Raw genomic sequence first — 26,454 nt, 5'->3', positions numbered from 1 at the left:
ACCTTTTGTAATATTTTAGTGCTTGATCACGCAAGTGATTTTTAGGCCGGTTACAGACCAGCACTTTAGTGCGTGACAAGCACGCACTAGGGTTACAAAAGGGCGGTGCTTCCGCACCGCCCTAACCCTAGTGCGTGGTTGTCACGCACTAAACGGCGGCGGCCCTTCCATACGGCCGCCGCCGTGAGGACGTCACAGCCGCGCCGCCTCTAGACGGGGCGGCGCGGACGTGACGTCCTTGCTCCGCGCCAGGGCGCTTAGTGCGCCCTGAACACGGAGCAGGAAGGAGCTCCGTTTCGGAGCTCCTTCCTGGTTTAGTCCGCTGGGCGCAGCCTTCAGACGGCTGCACCCAGAGGACTAAAAGAGAAAGGGGCCAAGCGGTCCCTTTCTCTTCTCCCCGCCGCTGCGGGGTGTCCTTGGGGCTTGAAGCCCCAGGGACACCCCTTTTCAGGCTGCAGGGAAGCGGCGTTTTGCTGCTTCCCCGCAGCCTGAAAGGGGCGGATCGGGGCCTCAGCAGCTGCCGTTCTGGCAGCTGAGGCCCCGATACTGTGGGGAAAGGGGCGGGTCCAGACCACCCCAAGTGGGCGGTCTATAACTCGCCATAGTCTTAATCCCTTTCTCTCTTATCTGGTAATAGGCTCTATTGAACTCAGTGAGCTTACTTGCAAGTTAACATTCACAGAGCTGCACATCTTAAAATTAAACTTTTTAAATTTTAAGGTTTTAGTTGAATCTAAAGCTGCTTCTCAGTTCACCATCTCTAACTTTTAAAGCTTTAAGTAGTTCCTCATAATTAGCTCCTCACTGGCTAAACATATGTTTTATTAAATGAACTCCATCAAAAAGTTCTGTATACATCTCCAGACAGTCTAAATAATAATAAAAAAAAAAGACCTGGTTTTATTAGCGAAACTTTTAGATTCATTTTCTGGAATCACATTTGTGTATTGTATGAGCTGGATGTATGCCAATACAAATCCTGAACAGTTGTCATCCTTAACAGCAGGTGAAAACCAGCCCTTTGGCTACTGGCTAGTGTTTTAAGGGCATACACAAACCCAGCCCACATGGTGCTTATAAATCCTATAGATTATCTATCTACAACTTTTGAACAATAGTCTTCTTCCCCCATCCCTCACCAGCAATGCATGTGATAATCTTAAGTTTTGAAAAATTCCACCTGGCAGACAACCAAGAACAATAAAGTACTATTGTGGTTTTTTGGCTCAAAAATAAAACTATCCCAAGTTCCTAGACAAAATGGGAACTATGTGGAAATTAATTTGGTGCCAAGTTACTTCTCTGTCTAACAACAGGCTTCCAGAAAGAGTCTGTCACTGAAGATTAATCGTAATCAGGCTGTAATGGGTTGAGTGTTTGCATGCATGTTGCCGATTGTAATCAGAATACAAAATGTCACATTATGAAAAGCAGTTTCTCTTAGCATACACCCAGAAAAGCCCAGCTCTTCCAGCAACAATGGAATCTGACATAACAACATATAATCACTCACTGTTGCCCAAACAAAATCCTTTGGCACAGGATTTTGTTATCTAATGGTTAGTGTGCTGGGATGTATAAGCTCTTTCTCTAATGTTTAAATGGCCATGGAAAGATAGGCATTTGTGATCTTATATGGCATTTTTTAAGCATTAGCTCTGAACTAGAAACTGCTTCATTGCTTGGCTCCAAGGTAAAATGTCATGAGGCTCACACACACAGAGAGATAATGTTGTGAGTAGTTGAACTGGGTGCTTCACAGCAACGTCCAACTAAACTAAAGAGACATCCAGTTTGTGTAACTTTTGTCTCCTTCCTAAGAAATGTTTGAGTCAGGACATGAACCTTGAAGAGCAGACTCGGGCAATTATTGCACAGTTGCCCTCCCCTGTTTTGGAAGAGAAATGCAGAGCCTGGTTCATACTATGACACAGTACACATCATTATTGAAAGAGTTCTTTGTATTCCTTTCTTTTGCCAAATGAATTGAGGTTAAGGGGGTTACAGAGACAAAGCACTTCTGAAAATTTAAGATCTTGCCTTTGTAATTATTGGCACACACGGACATAGTAACTGAAGCATGTTTATTCTCTCTGATACCATCATAGCAGTACTTTCAGAACAGGTGTTGACTGTGTTTAGCTGAAACATTATTATGTATTTTATTCATTAATATATTGATGTCCTGCCCTGTTATCTGAGGATCTCAGAACAATGTACATTAAAATGGGAACAGTTTAAAATAATAAGGATGTAAACGCTAATAGCATATACCACTTAACACTTAAAACATGATGAATAGCAGTTAATTTTTTTAAAATAAATCACATGCGCAAATTTGAATGAGATCAATCTTGCCCCAAAATGTTCATTACATAACCAGTGTTTTTCCTTGGCAACAGAATTACAGCAGCATTAGTGCCAGTGGGCCTCTGTGGGTAGAGTATTCCATAACTGGGATGCCACGGCAGAGAAGGCCATCTCCCACATCTCCCACAAGGTTTTGCACTCATTGATGGGACACAGAAGAGGATCTCTTCACTAAATCTCAAATCTCAAACATCAACCATATACAGCCCTATTGATTGGACTTGTACTCAATTCAGAAAACCCCATTATAGTTTTGCCCTAGGATACCCATAAGTCAGAAATTACTTGAAGGCATGCAACAACAAAGGGATTGTGAGGTCCAGTTAATTGTTCTGCAACCCTGATACTTCACATATTCTGTTCTTCAGTTTAAAATTATCCAAATGTTTAATTGCTCACATTAAGACTAGCTGCCTTATACTGACAGAATTCAAAGATATAGTCATATGAGTCTGTAGAGTCAGTATGGAAAGAGATTTTGTCTCACCTTTGAGAACAACTGAAAGAAAGAAGTTGGCAGGATGAGCTTTCATAGAGTTCAGTCTATTTGCTCAAATGCATCTGAGGAAGTAGACTGAAGTCTGCGAAAGCTCATGCAGCTAACTTCTTTCTTTCAGTTAGTCTCAAAGATGCAACAAGAACTGCCTTATACTAAGTGCACGATAAGTTATATTCTGACTAGTTGTCGCTCTGCAAGATATGAAGCAGCTACCTAATAGTCTTTTAACTGAAAGTTGCTGTGTTATTTGCGATCAAGTTGATTTTGGTTTATGGCCACTGTATGAATGACTGACGAAGTCAGTCCCATGTTTTCCTTAATTGAATCAACCTGTCTATAATGTAGTCTTCCTCTTCACCTACTGCCTTCCACGTTACCAAGCATTATTGTCTTTTCCAGTGAGTCATGTTGTCTCATGCTATGTACAAAATGATAGCCTCAATTTAGTCATTTTGACTTCTAGTGAGAATTCACACTTGATTTGCTCAAGGGCCCATTCATTCATCCCTTAGGAGCATAGAACCAAAACCACATTTCAAATGACTTGATTCTGTCAACTTTGTTTACTGTCCAGCTTTCACAACCATACACAAAAATCAGAAATACAATGGCATAAACAATCCTGCCTTTGGTTTTTAATTATTTATCTTTATATTTGAGGATCTTATCTAGTTTCTTCCTAGTTCCTTTTAGTTCTTTCCTCCTTTTCAAGTCTTAGTCCCCCCCCCCCTCGTTTCTTGACTACAGTCTCCATTTTGATTAATGATTTAGCCAAGGTAGAGAAAATCTTTAAACATTCCAGTGTCTTCAATGTTCACTTATAAGTTATGTCATTTCTCTGGGGTCATTATTTTTGTTTTCTTAATATTTAACTGGGACCCTGCTTTGCACTTTCTTCCTTAAATTTCATCACTAGTCATCACAAGCCTTTGCTGTTTTGTGCCATTGATGTGGTGTCATCTGCATATCTTATATTGTTGATCCCTCCCCCAATTTTCATACCTCCTTTCTCTCACTTTGCATATAATATGCTCTGCATATAATTAAATAGGTAGGGTGATAAAATGCAGTCTTGTCTGATCCCCTTGCCATTGGGAATCTATTCTGGTTCTCCATATTGTAGAGAAATACGTGTTTCTCCATGTTAAATCTGGCATCTCCTGAATGCAAAGCATGTGTTCTGCACCTTTCTTACTAGTCTAATGTATCAACACACACTAACAACTCTATTGTTATTCAATAACTTTTGTCACGTTGATGTCCCTCTTCATGCTCACTTTAATTGTAACGAATAACCCCTTCCCACCCTGTGTCTTCTGAGATAAACCCTCAAAATCTTCACTCCAAAAGGCAACTAGGGACATAAAAACAGAGTAATTGATCATTTTGTTTGCAGAATATGTAAAATATGAAGTGGCAGTGGGTATTGGAAACAGCATTTTACCTATCAGTAACTGTTCAGTTAAGATTTTAATTGCAGTGTTGTGTAATACTGAAGTTTCATGATTATTGGTATGATGGCTATATTTTTATAAGGTAATGTATATGGCATCTAAATTGTATTATAATTTTAGTACAATAAGGACTGAAATTTTCCTCATTTTTTGAAACTTTAAAATATGAGTAAGACTGGAGAGATGGGTCCAGTTTCTGGTTTTTCATGAAGTTCATCAGGTGACTTTCACCCCTCCTGTATTACTCAAACTAAATTACCTCACAGGATAATTGTAGGTGTAATGTAGGTAGGAAAGAACCATGGGTGCTGTCTTGAGCTATTTGGCCAAAAAGCAAAATACAAGTGTAATAAATAATCAACCGTCCTATGCACAGTTAAACAGAGCAGAAGATATAATCAGCATAAATAGTGTTACTAAACTATGCCCAAGGACATAAATCTTTTAAGCACTAAGGTTGTTTTTGTTTTGTTTTTAATAATTGCAACCCTGTGTGAGACAGAACATGATACACTGGATATTTGTGTATGTTTGATAGCAGAAAACTAGTAATATTTTTTCACCTACTGTGCTCTCCTAAGGCATCAAAACAGAAGACAGCCTGAGCCATTCTCCGGGACAGAGTGGGTTCCTTAGCTATGGATCAAGCTTCAGCACCGCAACGTCAGGACAGGCACCCTACACCTATCAAATGCACGGTCAGTGTGGCATGGTGTACTATGTGTGTACTGTATGTTCTATATGACACTTTTAGCTGTGGCATCTGTTGCAGCATTAAGCAATTGTCATTATGGTTCTTTATGTTCAGGAATGAGAATACGCTTTACCACACAAGCTAGAGTGTGTGGATTTCAGGGGAGATTTAAACAGTATTGCACAAGCTTTTTGTTATACAAAAGAGCACAGGTTTTTCTTCTGCATTAAAATTTAACATTTGGATATTTTCACTAACAGTGGTCAGAAGAATTGGGGGGATGCATCTCTCTTAGACCTTTAGCACAATAGGGTTACCCATTGCCTTACTTTTCTCTTCACCCAGTGTTTTCTGGAGTGCAGATGAATCAATCTCTTTCCGGTCTGTGTCTAGAAAGCCCACTCCATCCTGTTTCCACATTAATCTGCAGTGTAGTTCTTAACCCAAATGAAAATTTACACTTATGTACAAGGTTGCCATAAATCAAATGACTTGGAGGCACACAAAAACAACTAAAATATTTAAAATGTATGTTCTACTGAATTATAAATGTTTGAAATGTTTTTGATACTCTTTTTTGAGCCAAGAACTGTGTCAGAATGTCTCGGGAAAATGAAAAACAATGGATATCTAAATTCTTACTCCTCACAATAGTAGGACATGTGGATCATGTCAGTTTGTTTTGAAATGTCCAAAGATCAAATTCGTGTGTACCTGCTGGAACTCATGAAAACCTAGGTTGTCATTAACAGCTTCCTCAAGATGATGTCCCTAACCATAATCTAACAATCCTCAAACCATCAAAAGTTTATGCATTAAAAAACCCCACCTTGTATTAAATGATATAGGGCAAAAACTATATACTGTAAAATTATATGACTAAACAATTAACAAATCTTCAACAAACCCACTTGCAAGATGTTTGGGATAAGAACGTCTTTGTTTTGACAAGTAAAAATGCTTAAGAAGGGAGATACAATAGCTAAGTTTATTTGTCATAAAAGTCAGAGGCGGTTTTGGTGAGGTGGGGGACAACATGTTCTGGATGGCATCTGCAACTATTAGAGCTCATTCCCACTACAAAATAACCCAGTGTGGATACTGGGTTATTTTGTGATCAAATCTCTCTGGGAGCATTTACTCCCCTTTGCCGTTCACGTTTAAGGGAGGGGGGGAGAGGAAGAATGGCTGCAACAGAGAGGAAGAGGAGGAGAAGGAAAGAAAAGACAGACTCCTTCTGAACAAACCTTGCCAAGAAAACCCCATGACAGACTTGAAGGCACACAACAACAACAATAGAGGAGGGATAGTGGCATGGCAGGAAGGCTTGCCTGGGCATCTCCTCCTGCTACAGATGGGCTGCCCTCCAGTGCGCCTCTCACCTCACTGTCCATGGTGGCTGCGGCGCTCCATCTCCTCCTTCTTGTCCTGACCCAGCTGCCTTAGGTGGGGAGCCCAGCCAGAGCGCTCCTGGGCCTCAATCCAGGCCTCTGCAGGCCTCCGGCCCCACCCTGCCCTCTGCAGCCTCAAGTGGGGAACCTGGCCAGAGCGCTCCCAGACCCTCCTCCTCCTCCCCTCCAGCTGAGAGAATGTGATTTGCCCAGGGGCACCCAGTGGGTTTCCATGGCCAAGCTGGGAAAGAAGGTGAAGTCGTGCTCCAAGGACTCTGGTGAGACTGAGGGAAGGAAGGGGGGAGGAAGGAAAGATGGACTGCCCCGCCTGCCAGACAGGGTCATGGGAGAGAAGCCACCCAAGAAAGCTGCACCCCCAAGAACAGCACCAGAGCACCTGAGCTGGCTGAGAGAAGGTGTCAAGAGCTGGCGCAGCCCCCTGATGCGAATCTGACCCGTCGTTCCTACTTGTTGAACATGGTTCAGTACTGGATCTTTTCAAAAGAACCGCCCAAAAACTAGTGTCAAGGAAAAACAGTTCTTTCACGCTTGTCTCTCTTCATTTCAGTTGAAACCAAGTTTAAGAACAGTGGGAAGAACTGCAACTGGTTTTGAAAACAGATTCTTAGTGGGGCTTGCTAGCAAACTGTGAAGAGTGGGCACTACATGGAAACTTTTAATGCATTTGTATGGTTTTAATGAATATGCTACTGTACATTGTATTATTTGTATTTTATATTCTCATAACTCACTTCAGGAATCATTTTGGTTACATGAAGAAATATATAGATTTAATAAGCTGAACTAAACTTTTCCAGAAAGTGATCTCCAGGAAATTTGGGCTTAGGAGGAAAATAAATCTGAGAAAGTCATGACAACAATCTCAGCCATTTGTGGTTGATATTTTGGGATGATCCATAATGCAGTGGTAAAGCACATGCTTTTTATGCACAAGGCTAGCTTTACTCCCTAACAGGATCTGTACCATTTTCCTTTTCCCTGGGCAGAGAAAGTTATTGACCTCTTTGCCACACTCTCTCCCAGGAAAGGCATTCGGCTGCTGCTTGTCATTCTGATTAAAATATCAATTAATAGGCAATGCATTTGCAATTAATTAGAGGAGCACTTCCTGCTGCTGGCTGTGTGAAATGCTAACTTGGCTTATTGAGATGGCAATCCATTCGGTAAAGAGGGCTTGAGTGGCCCTTGGAATTGGGGATCCTCCAGATGCTGGCTGAGTCCTAAACTGACTTTGCTCTTCCTATGACTTCCCTGTGCAAGAAAGGAAAGGGATGGACAAATCATACTCAGCCACAACCTTGGGATTGCCCCTCAAGTTTGCAATTGAGCTGATTTAACTTTCCTGTATCTTTCTCCCATAGGGGAAAGACTCTCCTCTCTTCCTCTATTGTGGGAGAGCATTATGAGAAGGGCCTCATTTGTGAGATGAGACATCGGCTGGATATGCCAATCTAGTGAGCCAAATTTGGCCTTCAGACCATTCCTCTCCTTGGTACATATAATAAGGATCAAAAAGGTGTTCGTACTTAGGAAAAAGTAGGTTCCTGTGAGACTTCTAGTTGTATGCCCCTTAAGTAAGTGTAATTTTGGTTTTTTGTTGTTGTTGTTCCTGATATTTTGATAGACAAGGGCTGGTAGACTCTCCCTACTCTAAAGGACATAAAGTGGAGTATGTTTCTATCATTTTGGCTTAATTTCAGTCCTTCTCATGGGATGTTAATGTGTTGTGGCTTACAATCTGGGAAGCAAAAATCAAGCCACAGATTGTTCAACAGCTGCTGCATGTTTTAGGGATGTGAAGAGATTTCATTAATTGTCTTTGTATTAGCTTTATATGGGTTTTTAAAAATTATGTTCACATGTTACATTGGTTGTCTCCTTTTCATTTTCTCCTTTTAATTATTTAATGTGTCTTATGTTGCACTAATATTTGAAGAAATAAGTGGGTTTATGGCGGGACATTAATTAAAATGAAGCACTTAAGTGTGCTTCACTCAGCTTAGTGTGAAATGCCAAGGATATCATGTTTAAAAGAATTGTGCAGGTATACCTCAACAAAGCAGATATGTTCCTGGGCATTATTTAACAGAAAATTGTGTACCAGAGGCAGAAATAGGAAAGAATAGGGATAGCCAGACTTTGTTAACTGAGGTGTGTCTCCATGTTATTCTTATCAATACGTTGTAGAATTTTTTTTCCGATGACATTAATAGCATTTTCCTGCTTCCTTCTGTTGCTCACCTTCAATTCAGTTTTACTTCTGTCCTTCAACATTTCTGAACTGAACTACACATAATCTCAGCAAATCAGTGTTTGTAAAGCCATACTTATTATAACAACATGAATGCAAGCAGCTCCTTTTGGGTTTGGTTCCACCAATGCCCATCCACTGCCCTGAAATGAACACATATGTGGTTTTAAACTGATATAGCTTTTTCAACCTGTTTTGCTTTGTTAAATTATTTAATATATTTTCCCTTTACATTATTTTGATTGTTATAAATTTTGAACTATTAAATTGATTTTACTTGTATTTTACCATGAGATACTGTGATATAGGATGGGATACAAATATTTTTAATAACCACCACAGCATCCTGCCCTCCCAGTAAAGTAAGCTTTCTTTTGACTTCAGAACCAGTCATTTAAAGCAAAAAGAGGCAGTTGGATGGGCAAAGGGAGGGTTAAATGCTACCTGTTGACTCCCATGCCTGTACTACATTTAGGTTTTCATGGGTCCCTCCTTCTCCCTCGTTTTTCCTTATAACTTGAATTTGACGCATCATGTCTCAATTTTTGGATTACCCAGATTTTGGAAAAATTGCACACTTTCCACTCTAATTTCTTATGTAAACCTTTTCTGTCAATTTTGGCTGGGAGATGTTTATTTTGTTTACATTTTGTGATTCTTTTTTCCATACATGCAAATAGTATTGGCATTTGAAAATATTGGATATCTACTCAGTGCTACCTCTGTTTTTATCTCTCATATGTATTTAAGGAGCTCCGCAGAGGCAAGCTGCCTTCAATGTCTTGGTCTCTCCCATGGAATTATAGGCAATTGCTCAATGTTTATTTCACTGGCAAGCCAGGCCCTTTTATGCTGGGAACACTGTAAAGAGATGCTCACTTCCTTTTCCAATCAAAAACAAGCTTCCTAGCTGTTCAAAGGAGAAAAGGTTGTCCCACCCATCCCCCCCTTTTTAACTAGCTCTTTATCTTGGGTTTATTTACCTTTTCAAAGTGCCGGTGAAAGCGCTGGTTGGGATGTTCAGGGCCTTCTGTCCTTCATTGCATCCGAGGAATGTGCTCTCAGGATTTTCCCACACTTTGTACACCTGGGAAAATGGACTGGGATTTAACCCCCCTCCCCTTCTGCTGCCAGCTTTCATAAGCCACTTAAAGGAGAGTAAGGACTTTTCCTGTATGTGGCTTCACTGACACCTTGTTGGGCCTCGTTGTCTTATTTTGATTGAGTTTTTTCCTCACCACATACTGTCCCAATGTGATGCAGCTGAAACAATCTTCTGTGCCATCAAATCTTTAGACTTGACCCTGAAACCAAGGAAAGTTATGAATTGTATTGAATGTTTTGACTTTTCCAGTAACATGCCACTTGGTACACCTGATTCAGCTGCTTAGATATACATTTTTTTTAATTTTCCCCTAACAAAAAAAAATATATTATCCTAACAAACTTTTAATGTGCATTAGCTCTATTATGTTTATGACTATGGTAGTGAATGGATGTGAGGTGGAGAGGAGAAGAAGTATCTTATATCTTTCTGTGGGGAGTGAGATACTGTACAATGAATCTGTGCTTTGAATCCATACTATACAGTTGTATCCAACGAACACAACAACAGAACAAGAGTCACTGCGGCAACATTATAGAGTTCATACATTACTATAATAGTTCTGCTTCTCCTTGTGCAGGAGGCTGTGCAAACAGAAAATCAGTTTAGGATTTAATTACACTTTTCTCAGAGAATGCTCCAGGGAGCATTGTCCTTGAGCTTGAAGTAATTTGTTACCAGGAATGAATTACACATACTTAATTTTCTTTTGTGATAAATAACTTTGATTATGTATTTCTGCATGCCAGGGCATTGGACTTGATGGCTCTAGTCATCTCTTCCAACTCTATGGTTCTATTATTTTATTAAATAAGGTGTTGTGGAGTTACGTTATAATTGCAATGCAGTGAGAGATAGCTGCATCAAGTAGTGAATGCCTCACTACAACAAGGCAGGTTTCCAGCTTGTCTAAAAGAGGTTGTGGTGAGGGCACTACTGAAAAAAATCTTCCCTAGATCCCACCAGATTGGAGAACTATCAGCCAGTCACAAATATCTCCTTTGTTGGCACAGTATTAGAATGAGTGGTGGCTTCCCAGCTCCAAGGATTTCTGGATGAACTGGGTTAGATTCATTTCAGTCTGGTTTTAGGCCTGGCTATGGGACAGAAACAGCTTTGGTCACCTTGGTGGATGACCTTTGCAGGAAACTGAATAGGGAGAGTGTGTCCCTGTTGGTTCTGTAGGCCCCCTCAGTGGCTTTTGATATCATCATTCATGATATCCTTCTGGGTCACTTCTCTGGGAGCACTGTCTTACAGTAGGTCCACTCTTTCTTGTAGGGGCGAATCAGAATCTGGTGCTAGGGGATGCCTGTTCGACACCTCAGGGCTCTGTCCTGTCCTCCATGTTGTTTAATATCTATATAAAACTCATGGAAGAGGTCATCTGGAGTTTGGGGGTTCAATGTTATCAGTATGCCGCTGATACCCAACTCCTTTCCAGCTCCAAGGAAGCTGTCTCTGCTGTCACTAATGGACTGGATGAGGGTGAACAAATTGAAACTTAATCCAGACAAGACAGAGGTGCTCCTGATCAATCAGACAGCAGATCAGGGAATAGGGATTCAGCCTGTGTTGGATGGGGTTACACTCCCCCTGAAATTTCAGGTTGGCAGCTTGGATGTGCTCCTAGATTCAGATCAAAGCCTGGATGCCCAGGTTTTGGCTGTGGCCAGGAGCGCCTTTTCACAGTCAAAACTAGTGTGCCAGCTGCACCCATTTTTTTGGGAAGTTGGATCTGGCTACAGCGACACATGCTTTGATTACATCTTGTTTGGACTACTCTAATGCAATCTAAGTGGAGATGCCTTTGGTCCAAAAAGCTGTGGCCAGGCTGTTGACTGAGGCTGGCTTCAGTGAAAATGTGAGTCCCTTGCTGAAACAGCTGCACTGACTACCAGTCTGTTTCCAGGCAGAATTCACGGTGCTGGTTTTGACCTTTAAAGCCCTAAATGTTTTGGGTCCAGACTATCTGAAAGACCATATCTCCCTATACAAGCCAGCCTGAGTGTTAAGATTGGCAGGGGAGGGTTTTTCTCAACCCCACCTGTGGAACTCCCTTCCATGGAAGATGAGGTCAACTTCCTCCTTGCGCTCTTTTCACTGGCAGCTGAAGATGTTTTGGTTTTTTTTTTAGGTAGACTGTTGGTGTATGAATTATACTTAAGTAGAATGGTGTGCTCTTTTAATGTTTTTTTTAAAACTTTTTAAATAGTTTTAACTATGCTGTGTTTTTAGCTTACATTTTAATATTAGTATTATTTAATTATTTTTTAACTTTTGTAAATAGTGTTTTAGTTTTATTCTTTATAAATTATTGCAAGGCTTCTTGAATTCAATTTTAGGAGAAAGGCAAGATATAAATAACAACAACAACAGCTTAACTCCCTCTGTGGCTGTGGTAGCTTGGAGGAAAATAAAAGTTCCTACCCCGTTCCTGCACTGACCTGTTGAGATATTACAAGGGCCAAAACAGGTAAAACACGGGGCCAATCCACACTCAAGGACAATTCTGTGGAGTAAAAAGAGTCCCCATTTGCCCTGAATAAGGCCATAAACTGCAGAGAATCCCCTGACCATGTGGACTGTGTGCTGTTGTGTTGGCAGATAAGTGGAAGCCATGCAAGCCACTGACCTCTTCCCATCCAGAAATTCCAACTCCCACCACAGCACTATCACTTGGTTTGTATGGTTCCTCCAGTGCATACTACATTTTAACAGGATGGCAGGGAAGAGTGTGTGGACAGTGCTGCCAGTATTGGCCCATTGTATGTGCCGCTTATGCAAACAGCTTGTCCTCCCTGTGGATTCAGAAACCCCGAGATAACCAGGTTTTCCTATCAGTGCAGACACGACCTATGTTGTAACTGGTTTTAGATATTTTAATAGCTACGAGTTCATGTGATCTCAGTACTGAAGTTTGTTCTAATTACAGGTCTCCGTCATGTGGTAATGTGATTTTAAAGTAACTCAAAAGTAATGTTTTATTATTGCTATGTTATGTGGGAGGAAATACTGCTTTTGAAAGACTGGGATACAGTGAGGATTCAACTATTTTGGGAGGCTTTGATCCTGTAACTCTGATAATTTATTTTTGAAAGTAACTTTCCAAGCTCACAAGGTGTAACCTTGATCAAATCCTTGGATCTGACAATTGTAGTTTTTAAAAGGATATTTCATGAACTGAAATGCATAGCATAATGGAGGGTAGAAAGCTACAATAATTATTGGTGCTTGAGGGTACGATGTAGGTAATTAAAGTCACATGGTGGGAGAGCAACTATCTCCATTTATTACCTGTACCTTGTTACCATGATTCCCCCCCCCCCCCCCATGTAATTGTTTTAGTGTTGGGGAAATATGACAGATTCCCTTCCAACCTGAGCAGATACCCAGCAGAAAATATTACAGAAATGCCACAGCTAGTTATGCAACTGTGACATTACAGGTAGTAACTCCACTGATCACCAAACACAGACATATTCCCTTATGGTGATTACTACATGTTCTAGGCATGACAGTTCTGAAAATATCAACTAATGTTTTGCTTTTGGCTGTTAGTCATGATGGCTACATATGACCTGTCAATACTGGCAAACCCAAATTTTTAATACTATAGCAGTTTATTTTCTGCATTTGCATAATTTTAAAGGGGTTTGTTTGTACCCGTTTTTGATATTTTACTGGCTTTTTTCTTCCAGGGTTTAGTTACTCTGGCTTTGAATTTTGAAATTTTTAATATCATTATATATTCACTCTTTGCATTTGCAGACTTCTCAGTGGGGTATTTATACCCTTTTAGAAATAATATTGGTTTTTTTGCTCCAGGGTTCAGTTATTTATCCTGGCTATTTACATTTTTTGTTAGAACCCTTCGGTTTGGTTTGGTTTAGTTTTATATCTTGGGGTTTGTTTGTTTTTTGTTTGGTTTTTTTTTGGTTTGTAGGGACTTTGGTTGGTTTGCTGTCAATACTGGCAACACAAGTGGAAGGGTGTTATGGGCCTGGTACAGATTTGCCCGAAAGGGTGGGCTGGGGCTGCCTTTCCTTGTCGCGTAGCAGCGCTGCAGCAACCAAAATGTGTGGCGCTGCTCCACGGCAAAAAAGGAGCGCTGAAAAGCAGCTCCTTTTTGCACTGCTGCAAGCAGTCTGTGGCGGCGTGAGCACATAACTGCTGCACGGCTCCATTTGGACGCCGCATAGCAGTGATGTCATCGCTATGCTCGCCGTGTATACGGTGCCGCACAGCGATGACCCCCTCGTCACGTGCAAGGGTTGCGGGGCGAGTGGATGCGCTGCCCCGAGACAACCATCACACGTGACGAAGGCATCCTTCAGGACCCATCTGGACCGGGCCATTTACAAGTGGAAGATGGTATTAGCCTGCTTGTGGGATCCCCATAGCTATGAGCTTGGCAACAGTAGACTGTATGGCCCTTTGATCTGATCCAGCACAGCTCTTCTTATGTCATTCGTCTTAACAAATGTATCATTGTAATAGCATGCTGGCAGATGGTAATTGCTACTGACTGTCTAGATTTTGAGCATGGATGGCAGAGCCAAAAAAAATTTCAAATCCATAAATACCTGTCTTCATATACACACACATTCACAAGCTTCTGTGGCTTGTGGATTACACATTGCTTAAACTGAATACTCAACATAAATCTACTTGAACATGCTTAAGAAGGTATCCTAGTATGTATTACTCACATTAGAAGTGATGATTGGATGTTTTTGGATGTGTGTGTATATATGTGTGTTAACTTATATTCCTTTGGGGTTCTTGCCTCTGTAACATGTTTATGTGCGTTAGTGGTGTAATTTTCATCTCTTCCTTGAGAAATGTAAATTATCCTGTGCATTATAAACATTAGATTCATCTAACATCGTGGAAAGTGGAGAAGATGGCGAGGCTATGTTTGGCTTACTGTCACTGCGATGGTTAGCTTTGTAAAACTAAAACCTCCATAGAAAATTAGTTGTCCCCTTTTCCTGGAGCTTCTCTCTCACAGCTGGTTTGTATTAGCTGCAGTCTAAGGCTGTGGCAGCAAAGTTGTGCTTCATACCACAGTGAGCTTGGGGAGGGAGAGGCCTCATCTTTAGAGTGCTTAGGTCTAGTTTTTTAACAGTTCCCCCTGAACTAGATGGATGCTTCCCCCCATCCCAAAAGAACACATTTAAAAGTCATTTAAAAATTCATTGTAAAAAACAATGTTAAGAAGTGATGGGATAATAGAAACAAAAGGAAGAAAATGTTGATTGACAATAGTCTGTAGCAGTCAGGGGGGTAACCCTCACTTAGCTATTGCTCTATTATTGTGCTGTGTTGCGATTGTCTTAGTTGTAATTGGATACTGCCCAAGTTTGTAGACGTGAACATGTGGTTTGGAACTGCCGTAGGCTGCCTGGAGTCCTAGCCATTGACTGGGAAGGACAAAGACCATGACAAACGCAATTTGTATTATTTATAAACTAACAACTTGTGCCTGAAAACTGCCTTGAGGTGTGAATATGGTTAACATCTACGTTCTGTACAAATATTTTCCTTGTATGATCATTTTTTAAATTAAAACAGCATTGTATTACAACAGAACTAAACTAAAGATGTGACCAATGATTTGACTTGATTTATTTTGAGTCGATACGTGAACTTAAAGCCACTGTTTGCTTACCTGGTCTGTTGTTCCTATGCTGCTTGATCTACAATCCCTAGAAGCCTGTGAGAATCTTCTTTTTGTCTCTAGGATCTGTGTGACTTTTTAAAAAAAGAACCTTCTTTCTCTCTCATAATTTATTTCTCACTTAGGCTCAAAAGGTTGGCCTGTGCACGGAGTCAGGGCACAGCGTCCTGACACTGGATGCGCTGACTCTGCCCCCAGGGTGTCATGATGCTGTGGCTGTTCCAGATGGCGCAAGGCATCATAGTGTACATCTGGCACTGCATCCAAATGACGCAGCACTGAAGGGGTGCCATACAGCCATGCTGCCTCAGCTATAGTGCCCTTTGGAGGGTGCAAAAAGAAGCCACTTTTTGTGGCTCCTTTTTGCGTCCTCCAGAGGCCAGATTGGGGCCGCACCATGAGGTTACTGCAGCCCAGGAAAGGGCAGCTACAGGCCGCCCCTTTGGGTAGTCGGTATAGCACCATAGACTTTCTCCCCCTTCAACTTACTAACGTATTCAGTCTTTTGTCTTCCATACATCCTTGCTTTTTCTCTGGTTCTGAGCCAATTCTGGCTTTTTCCTTTCTCAATTTATTTAATATTTAAATATTAATTTATTTGTATTATTACAGTTACTGTTAATTCAATGTATATTCTTCCCTTCTTCATAAGAGCTCAGGGCAGTAACAATTTAGACTTTGTAAAAATGTAAAAATCACAAATTATGAATATTTAAAATTGCAATCATAAAATTACAAATTACATATCTCAAACAATACAAGTATTATTTGTAATCTGACAAATTTGGATATATCTTAAAATACAATAAAATCTATAGAGGAAGGTAGCAGTAAAATATATATCAAATGCTTATTTCCAGAGAAGTTTGATAACAAAGAGATACTTTTTAAAATGGTGCTTGGAAGACAAAAGTGTGGAGGACAGGTCTCTGATGGAGGATGGTGAATTCTTTCTTGTATATATTTTTAAATTTCATCTATTATTCAACAGTCATACAACATACCACATCATCACCTCATCGCTATTACCATCACCCATCCCCTCACCAATCAACTACGTCTAACATAATTTGTTACAATCAAACATTATATCTATAACTCTAAATGTCCCTCTGCTTTAAAAAATCCTCTTCTAATTATTTTATCCTATCTATTTATCTCATGCATCCTCCTTCTACTTCCTTCTTCTTTCTATTCCTTCTTCATCCTTCTACTTCCTTCTGCTTCCTATTCCTTCTTCATCTCATTCTCTCTCCCTCTAAAAATTTTCCCCTTCCAATTTCGTTTCTCCCTCTTCTTCCTCTACTTCTTAGAAATCCCCTCCCTCCATCCATTTCACCATCTTCCCCATATCTTCCTCTATCATATCCTCTTCACCTACTCAAAACCTTCATCTGTCTATTCTTCCCTTTAAAAAAAAGTTTTCCTCTCTTTGACATACTGTCCTTTTACTTCTTTTTTTAAAAAACCCTCACATATTGACTTGAGGATGGTCAATTCTGACTGTTTCTAATTTTTCTAGGGAGTTCATTGCATGCAATTTTCATGCCAAAGCTTCTGTAGTACCAAAATCGACCGCTGGAGCACTGCTGGAGGACAGGTGATGGTTGGGCGGCAGCACAGCAGCAATTTTGTGTGCAGTAAAATCAGTTTTAATCCATTCCAGCCCAATCCCGTCCTATGCCCGGGTCGGCATGAAAATTGCACGCAATAAACTCCTAGGTTGTGAATTCATTTTGTTCAGGCTGCACATTAAAAAAAATATTCACTTTGCGAATTTCTTCAAATACATACAATTTTGTATAAAATCTTGTTTAATACATACGTTTTCCAAGTATCTTTCCTGAGAGCATGCATTTTGGACATTACAGTTGCCACTCCTTCCTTATGGACTTGAGGTCTATGGTCATGAATACTCACGGAGGGGCAATCTCCATTATTTCCAATGGGGTGCGCCCCCACAGCACACACCCTATGGGGCTTGAATATTGGCGAGTCTCCATTTTCATAGGGGGGGAGGGTCCAGAACAGATCCCCATGAAAATGCAGGGCCAACTGTATTTTCAAGACTTTTACTTGTTTTAGATGGAAGACTGTATCCAAAAATTCTGAAAATTCTGGATACTGAAAAAATGAATAACTTGCAGTTTACATATTGGTTCAGGAAGTGTGAATTATGTATGTTCACACAGGTCCAAAAAAACCACTGCAGAAATAATCCAGTTTGAGACCACTTACATTGCCCTGGCTCAGTGCTAGGGAATCCTGGGAATCTGGCACCAGAGCTCTCTGACAGAAGGCTAAATGTCTCACAGAACTACAGTTCTCAGAAATCCCTAGAACTGAGCCAGGGCAGTTAAAGTGGTCCCAAACTGGATTATTTCTGCAGTGTGTTTTGGACCACAGAGAATGAAAACCAACAACATTTATTGTGCATCCCTTGTAGCACTGGATCCTTAACCCGACAGTCTGATATATGAAGCTGATACATCATAAGATACATGATAATTGTAGCACATGCTGCTGAGTGATAATTGCTCTAATTAACAAAGGAATAGCACAGGTGAGGCCTGTCTTTAGCAAGAGGGCCTCATGGACAAATTTGTAAGTATTTGCTATTTCTGTTGAGAGAGTGATATGTAATGCGCTTCTATCTCTTGCTTTGGATTAAATTAGTTCACCATGCACAGCAGTCTGCAGTAGCTAGCTTTAGGGCTTTCTTTCTGCTGAAAAGGAATTTTAGGTTTTGTCTGTAGTGAGCAGCTGTCTCTTATTCGCACATATGGCAAGGATGGAGTGCAGTGGAAATGTGATAGCCAAGAGAAAGATACATGCGCAAAACTTCTCACACGTGAAATTCATCTTTCTCTTTAAACACCAAGAACCTTGAATCAATACATTATGGGAAAGGAACCAATTTCCATTAGCAGAATTGAATTACCCAGAAAGGCTTCCAAACTGGCAGCTGCAGCAAAGAATGTCCAAAGACATAACAGCCCAAATATATATCAGTAAAATAGATGTCTGTGGCAGGAGCATGTATCACAGCTTTCGTTCTCTCCCCTTTTAAAAATGTTTTTAAAACTAGAAAGGATATCATAGGACAAGCTTTTATACTACAACCTGCCATTTTCAATCAAGGACAAAGAACTAGTCCATACATGCGTGAGAGACCTGCTACATCAAACCAAAGGCACATCTCATCCAGTATCCTGTTTCCCACGGTAATCACAGCAATGCCTTTGGATAGTCAACAAGATAATCATAGAAGCAGTAGCTCCTTCTCTTTCATGTTTGTCAGATTCTTGATACTGCAGGTAGCAAACAGCTATCATGACCATTAGCTACTGATAGTCTTCTCATCTAGTACCTATACAGTCAGCACTTCATATCCACGGATTCTGCATCAACAGATTCAACCATCCACAACTGGAGAATATTCTGTCCCCCCCCCCCCCTCACCCCCTGCCTCAAAAAATTCAAAAAGCAAGCCCTGTTTTTGTCCTTTTATATAAGGGACACTATTTTACTATGCCATTGTATATAACAAGACTTGAGCATCCATTGATGTTGGTATCCATCAGGACATCCTGAAACCAAACCCCCACATATACTAAGGACCCACTGTAATGTGTCTGCTTCCCATTTTAAGGCATTTGATTTGGTAGCCGTTGCCCTGTCTTATTGTAGTTTAAATAAGCCACCTTGATCTTATTGGAGAGGCAGGGTAGAAATTATTATTATTATTATTATTATTATTAAATAGGTATTGCCACCTATACTGGATGTTTCCCCTTCAGATTCTCCTGTGCTCTAGTCAGATCGCATTCCACAGATCTGCAACCTTGGATACCCACGGAGGGGTGACCTCCACTATTTTCAATGGTGCGTATGTCCCATTCAAACCTATGGGGCTTGGATATGCATGACCTTCCATTTTTGCGGGGGGGGGGGGGGTCCAGAATGGATCCCCCATGAAAACAGAGTGCCAACTATACACACACACACACAAACCCTTTTGTTTAAGGACAGTGTACACACAGAGACAAGATAACAGGTGCATATTCAGATGAGACTAAGAGTGCATCTACAGTAGAAAGTGAACGTGGGGTCTAATTTGAGTTTCCCAGAGTGTTAATCCTTTTAAAGGAAAGAAAAATATGCAGATTTGAAAGTTAAACTTGTTAGAGTTCAGCTTTCAGCAGCAGAACAACGAAGGTGTAGGTCAGACTATTACTGTATTTTAAATCTGTTTTCCTAAATTTACTCAAAAATAACAAACATTTAGATTGTAATTTAAAAAACAAGCAATAATGCATTTAATAAATATATACATAAAATAAATAAATAATAATAATAATAAAATTTTTATTTGTATACCGCCCTTCCATCGATCAGGGCGGTGAACAACATAATAAAATCATATACAATAATAAACGACAGCCAAATAACAATATACACATATTAAAAACAAATTAAAAACACAATCAGCCGACCATCTTGCCGACAGGAGAGGAAGGAAGGCTATCTGGAGCTTCATTCGGGGAATGCAGCTCGAAATAGGAAGGTTTTTAAATCCCTTCTAAACTGAGCCAGGGAGGAAGCTGAGCGGAGCTCTGTGGGCAGCGTGTTCCAAAGGGCCGGGGCAGCGATGGAATATGTCCTCCTCGTCGTGAAGGTAAGTCTAGCCCCTGGAACCCTGAGTAATTGCTGCCCAGAAGTTCTGAGGGTGCGGGGCGGAATGTATGGGGAGAGGCGGTCCTTCAGGTATCCTGGGCCCAAGCCATGTAGGGCTTTATAGGTAATCACCAACACCTTGTACTGTGTCCGGAAGCGAATAGGCAGCCAATGTAGATCTTTAAGCACAGGTGTAATATGGCTGGCCCTGGAAGTACCAGTGACCAGCCTGGCTGCCATATTCTGTACCAGCTGTAGCTTCCGGATCTGGTACAAGGGTTGCCCCATGTAGAGCGCATTGCAGAAGTCCAATCTAGAGGTTACCAGAGCATGTACCACCGTTTCAAGGTCCCTCTGGGCCTGGTATGGGCGCAGCTGGCGGATAAGCCGAAGCTGATAACAGGTGCTCTTGACCGTCGCATTCACCTGAGATGTAAGGTGAAGCGACGAGTCAAGAAGCACCCCCAGACTGCGCACGGAGTCCTTCACAGGAAGCGTGATCCCGTTCAGGACAGGTGGAACCACCGCCATTCCTGGACCAGGGGAACCTATCACAAGTACCTCCGTTTTCTCTGGATTCAGACTGAGTCGGTTTTCCCTCATCCAGCCCATTACTGACTCCAGACAGGCCACGAGAGGAGAGACGCCATCCTCAGTCACTGCATCAGTCGGAGACATAGAGAAGACTATTTGGGTGTCATCAGCGTACTGATAACCCCGCGCCCCATGTCTCCGGATGATCTCTCCCAGCGGTTTCATGTAAATGTTAAATAGCATAGGAGACAGAATGGCTCCTTGAGGGACCCCAGTTGTAAGGGCCCTCTTGTTGGAGCACACGGCTCCCAGCTGCACCATCTGGAACCTCCCGGAGAGGTAGGACCAGAACCACTGGAGTGCAGTGCCCCCGATTCCCACCTCTGCCAGGCGCTCCAGAAGGATACCATGGTCTATGGTATCGAAAGCCGCTGAGATGTCCAAGAGCACCAACAGGGACACGCTTCCCCTGTCAATGCCCAGATGGAGATCATCGACCAAGGCGACCATGGCCGTCTCAACCCCGTAACCCGCCCGAAAGCCAGTTTGAAATAACTAAAACCTAATCTAACTGGTATTGGTTTAGGTAAAGAGAAATAAATCTGACCATCTTTTTAGAAAGCAGGAAGAAAAAAACCCTGACTGCTTAAAGCATTTTAAAATCTTGGGAAAGAGCTCTTGAACTGCCTCCAATAGTCAGTGACCAGTCACTTGATAGTTAGAATGAGAAAGAGAGAGGGCATCCCTGTCTAACTAAGGCGGGACAGGAGAATTCAAACATAAATTTTCTAACAGTGAATCATTATAAATTATACTATAATTTGTCCATACCCAAAATTTATACCTGTGTACATACTGAGGATCACTGTTATCTGTTGCAAGTGGATACTGCTTAAAGTGTATGCCCACTCTAGAGAAAAAAAATTAATTTCCTGAAAAAATGATGTTCCTTCTTTCTCATATTATTTTGTTCATTTTGTTGTCAGTAATGGTGATAATACTTTGACTGCAAATTAAAACAACCATAGGCCTGACAAAGAGGGTGGTTCCTAACCAGGACTGATGAAATTGCTGGTTGCACTTATGCTCCCAGTTTAACTATCTATTTTTCTTTGGGGTGAAGTCTTTGAAATGCAAGCTTTGCTAGACATTAATGCACAGCGTGCTTCTGTGGAAGTTAAAACTCTGCTGTTCTATAATTCTGTGCAGCAGCAAAGTCCTTTGTTCCATCCAGAATTTTTATAAGATGCTCTTTACAGCAGTTTTCAAACTGTTCCAGACAGAAATACATGCTGGGCTGATTGGAAAGGATCATTATGCCAAATGGCAGAGAACTGAGCAATATGACAAGACCTGCATATGGGTTCAGTTATCTGCTGCTTTCACAGGTTGCTTTCATGTTGAAGTATCCCCCAATGAGAGCCATGTAACATTTTATGTCCTTCTCTGCTCAGTAAGTGGAGGTTTTGCTGTTAGATTTTGAACTTTAACAAGCCACTAGAGCATTGTTGGTGGTAGGTAATTTTGTTGAGCTCTTAACCTCTTGATCCCAGAGAATCATCTTGGAGAAGATATTTACTGCCAAAGGTTTGTCTGTCATGCTAGGTATTTTGAAGAACCTACAGAAAGACTACCTGGATCAGTAGCTCAGACACAGACACATTTCTGCCTGAGGAAGAATCACAAATGGTGCACACATCACTCCCATATTGAGGATATATACCATCCCGGGCACCCAGTTTATTTAGGGATCTGAGCCAAAACAAAATAAAATTAAAAAATCACCTAAATGTATTTCCTTTCTGACAATAAAAAATAATGATGATAAATAAAATAACTAATGGTTGTTGCCCTTTCACATGATGTACCTAAATTTGTGCTGCCTGAAGTAGCTAGCTAGCTCTGCCTACTGATAGGGCTGGCCCTGAACAGATCTAGTGTTGTATGCAAAATAGAGGAGATGGGTGTAATGCATGGGGCGCTGTCGTTATGTGCGAGGGGAGACGCTTCCTGACGCATCTTGCCCCTCGCGTGTAACTACTATGTCAAAATGGCGGCGCCACATACAGATGGGCGCCGCCATTTTGACACTGCGGACACGCAGCGTCCAGACATCACGCACCAGAAGTGGCGCCGCGAGTGTGTGCTCGCACCTTTCGGCGCCTCTTCTGGGACGCAGGAAGAAGCGCCATTTTGGAGCTTCTTTGTTGCTGCGCCCGGGAACCGCGCGGTTTGGCTGCTGCGGTTCCCGGACGCAGCAACTGGCAGCGGCGCGAGACCGCCCATTTTGGGTGGTCTGTAACACGCCCAAGTTTACTATCTTGTAGCAAAGATCTCAGAAAACCCTGTAGTAGGTTCATGTTAGGGTCTCCATAAATCAGAAACAATGTGAAGGCACACAACAACAACAACAACAACAACAACAACAACAACAGATGTCAAAAACTATAGGTAGGTAGGTTGGGCTGTGGAAGACTTGAGACCTTAGGGGAGCACCACCAAATCCAAGTCAGAATTAGGAAGAGTTACTTTGTTGGATTATAGGTCCCAAAGTAGAATCATTATGGCCAGTAATTCCATAATAATAGAGTCATTATGTCCAGTAACACCTGCTGTCTAATCCAAGTAGGCAATATTATTCTAATCTGAATAATTAAAAGGTTGAAATCACATTAATTAAACCATCAGGTGATTGCTTGAATGTACATATAAGCATCATCTGGAATATTTGTTTTACTTGGTGCCAACATAGCGACAATGTGTTTTTTCCCAGTGAGTTCACTCATTCCAATAGAGTTTCTCAGAGAGTTAACTCATTCATTTGTCAAAAAATCAAATGAATTCTCTGGCTATGGTAACTGGGCCCAGGTTTCATAGACATATATAATTAAGACTGTTTTGGTTCAGTGGGATTTCTGATGAGTGTTAAGGTCATAGTCCTAATGCATGACCTTGAAATGTCATGACAGAGCAACTGGATGGAAGTGAAAGTGAAGCAGGTCTGGTTTGATCAGTGTGTACACAGAAGACAGCTAGAAATCTGGCAATCCATATGTATGCTACAGTCTTGAATCCCATTGTGGAAGGAAAAGTGGAATCTAAATAATAAACAAGCAGCATCTTTTAAAAGCATCATGCAGGTTTCTACAGTGGCTTCAGATTCCTACAGGAAACTCCTACAGGAAATGCATCCATATAGATTGCAAATTACAAAGGCAGGAGAAGGAGTCAATTACTCTCTCTCTCACCATTTCAGGCTACAAGCCAGTCATTTCACAGTGAGAATGGTTTTTCTTTTGTCCGTACTGAGAGCTTGGAAACATTATTTTTTGCCCTGCTGACTCCCAGGATCCCCCAACTAGCATGGTCCATGTTGGTTGGGGTGTTCTGGGATTTATAGGCGGGATACAGACGGGCAAAAAGGGATGTATTCATGACGTCATGAAGGTAGAGCCTTCAGACGGCCCTTACCTGAATGCCGCCATGAACACGCCCCCCGCACGCCTGAAGCGGGAAGAAGCGGCATTAAAAAGGTGCTGCTTTTCTCAGCTTCTTTTCCGTTTGATGCGCAGCTGCGCAGCTCTGTCTGTAAGCTGCTGCACCGGTACGTCAGAATTGCTACGCCGCTAATTTAAGTTGCCCATTTAAAAGCTCCGTGTCAGCTGCGTCGCATATTGGGTCGGGGTCCGGGACATGCGTGGTTTGCAGTCGGGCTTTAATTGCAGCGTCCGCTGCCATGCAGCTGTGGAAGCTGCGGCACAGCTGTGGCGCATTTTAAGTCTCGTAACCCTAACCCTAGAGCTCCATGTGCGCATGCGTTGCTGGAATCGCGGGAAGTTGTAAGTTTTGCCGGCGGATGTTTTGGTTGTAGAAAGTGATAAGGGAAAGTTTGGAATTTAAAGTGACCCCCTACACACATTCCTGCGCCATTTTCACCTGGGAACGGGCACAGTTCGGCTGCTCCTGGCACAGCTGTGCGGCGGCTCCCCTTTGGCACCAGGCAGGATGGCACAGCCATCCACCAGCACCCCGAAAAAAGGCAGGGGGACGTCTTGGTCTCATGCGGAGCGTGTGAGGGTCCCGGCGGGCCAGCCAGCCAGAGCGGAGCCTGTGGCGGTGGAGGAGGAGGACGAGGATGAGACCCCGGACCTTGAATGTGCCCAAGACCTTTCGCCTCCCAGGGCATGTGTTCCCTCCCAGCCCTATCTACTCTAGGCTACCCTTCCTGTTCCCTCCTCCCACCATGCCTGGCTCACTGGTCCCCAAACCAGCAATGTCCAAACTCTGTCCTTCCAGGTGTTTGGACTTCATCTCCCAGAATCCCCAGACACCTTGCCCTGTGGTCTGGGATTCTGGGAGATGAAGTCCAAACGCCTGGAAGGACAGAGTTTGGACATTGCTACCTCCCAGCACTCCTGCCTAGCTTTAGACTGCACAGTTGCGCCTAAGCTGTCACATTCACACTCACAGCCACACTGCCGCAGTTGCGCATAATGAACCACACAATTTTTTTAAAAAAATAATTTTTTTATTAACAATAATAACAATAAAAATCTTATTTACAACTATTTAAAAAGGGAAGGGGGAGGGTGAAGGGTGGTGGTGAAGGGGGGATGGCAGAGGGGGCAGGGGAGGGAAGCTGCTTCAGGGAGGGGGAGGAGGCGGTGGGGCGGGCAGCCGGCGGAGGATCTCTTGCAGAGTCTCCTCCATGGAGGAGACTCTCTCCGCCAGCTTGTCCACCTTCTCCTCCAGCGCAGAGAACCTCCTCTCCGTCCGGTTCTCTGTAGGGGGAAAAGAAAGAGGATGGTTAGGGTCAGCCTGTGGAGCCCATCACCCACTCCCACAGGCAGGGTTTCTGGGTGCCCCCGCTCCCTTCCCTGGGTTCACCTCCACACTTACCTTGCTGCCGGGCTTGGAGGACTCGATCCAGGGTCCTGGCATCGAGGGCCAAGTCCCCTGGCTCCCCTGGCAGGCGGCAGCTCGGGCCAGGCTCCTCAGCGGCGGCGACAGCAGCAAGGACTTCAAGCCCTGCAAAAGAGGAAGAAAAGGCCCAAGTTACCATGCTGGCATGGCAGACGAGGGCACAAGTGTTGTGGGGGCTGCAGTCAGGCAACCCCCACCCCTCACCCTAGGGACCTAATGCCGCCAGAGGAGCCTGCTCTGGCTGCGGAGGGGCCACAGCAGCTGGTCCTGGCTGTGGCCCACCCTCGGGAACATCCTCGTCCCCCGAGGATGGTGGAGAGGGCGACCTGGCACGGTGCCCTCCCTCCCTCCGCCTCCGCCTTGGCCGCACGCCTGCAGAAGGGAAGAGGAGGGATGGCATTGGCACAATGCAGGAAGGAGAGGAGGGCAAGGGAAGGGTCAAGGAGGGGAGGACAGGGCATGGCAAGAGCTCTGACTTACCTGGAGGATGGCGATCTTCCGGTCTGGGCCTATCTCCCCTGACCCACAGGTCCTTCAGCTGCGAGAAGAATGGTGGCCGCCTGTCAACCGGGGGCTCCTCTCCGAAATCCTCAAGGGTTTCAAAGAAAGCTGCCTTGAGAGTTTTAAACTTAACTCTACATTGGTGCAGCGTTCTTTGAAACCCTTGGTTTCGGAGGGCACGAGATGACTCGAGAAAATGCCCCCGGTTGGGCTTGTTGGTGCTGGCCATCACTCTCCTCGCAGCTGCCTGTGGCATCAGGGAGTCCAGGAGGATCCCAACCTCCTCATCGGTCCAATAGGCGAATCGGACCGGGACCCTCCTGCGTGGCGCTGCCATGTTGACCGCTGTCC

The 26,454-nt window shown here is 42.8% G+C and overlaps 1 protein-coding gene across 4 annotated transcripts in view; it reads left to right on the top strand.

Annotated features, from left to right (window-relative positions):
• LOC149315685 (protein phosphatase EYA2) overlaps positions 1 to 26,454 on the top strand; it is a 198,943-nt gene that overhangs the window by 83,433 nt on the left and 89,056 nt on the right. For all 4 annotated transcript variants that reach the window (XM_089513900.1, XM_089513901.1, XM_089513898.1 and 1 more), the window contains one exon: positions 4,905 to 5,021. In XM_089513900.1, coding sequence (XP_089370026.1) covers positions 4,905 to 5,021 — 117 coding nt within the window. The remainder of the gene's footprint in view (positions 1 to 4,904; positions 5,022 to 26,454) is intronic.

The sequence above is a fragment of the Sceloporus occidentalis genome, unplaced genomic scaffold, assembly GCF_023333645.1.
Source record: "Sceloporus occidentalis isolate IW3139 unplaced genomic scaffold, rSceOcc1.0.p SCAF_3, whole genome shotgun sequence".
Lineage (NCBI taxonomy): Eukaryota > Metazoa > Chordata > Lepidosauria > Squamata > Phrynosomatidae > Sceloporus > Sceloporus occidentalis.
Note: the sequence above shows the minus strand (reverse complement) of the source record. Positions and strands in the feature narration are given on the sequence as shown.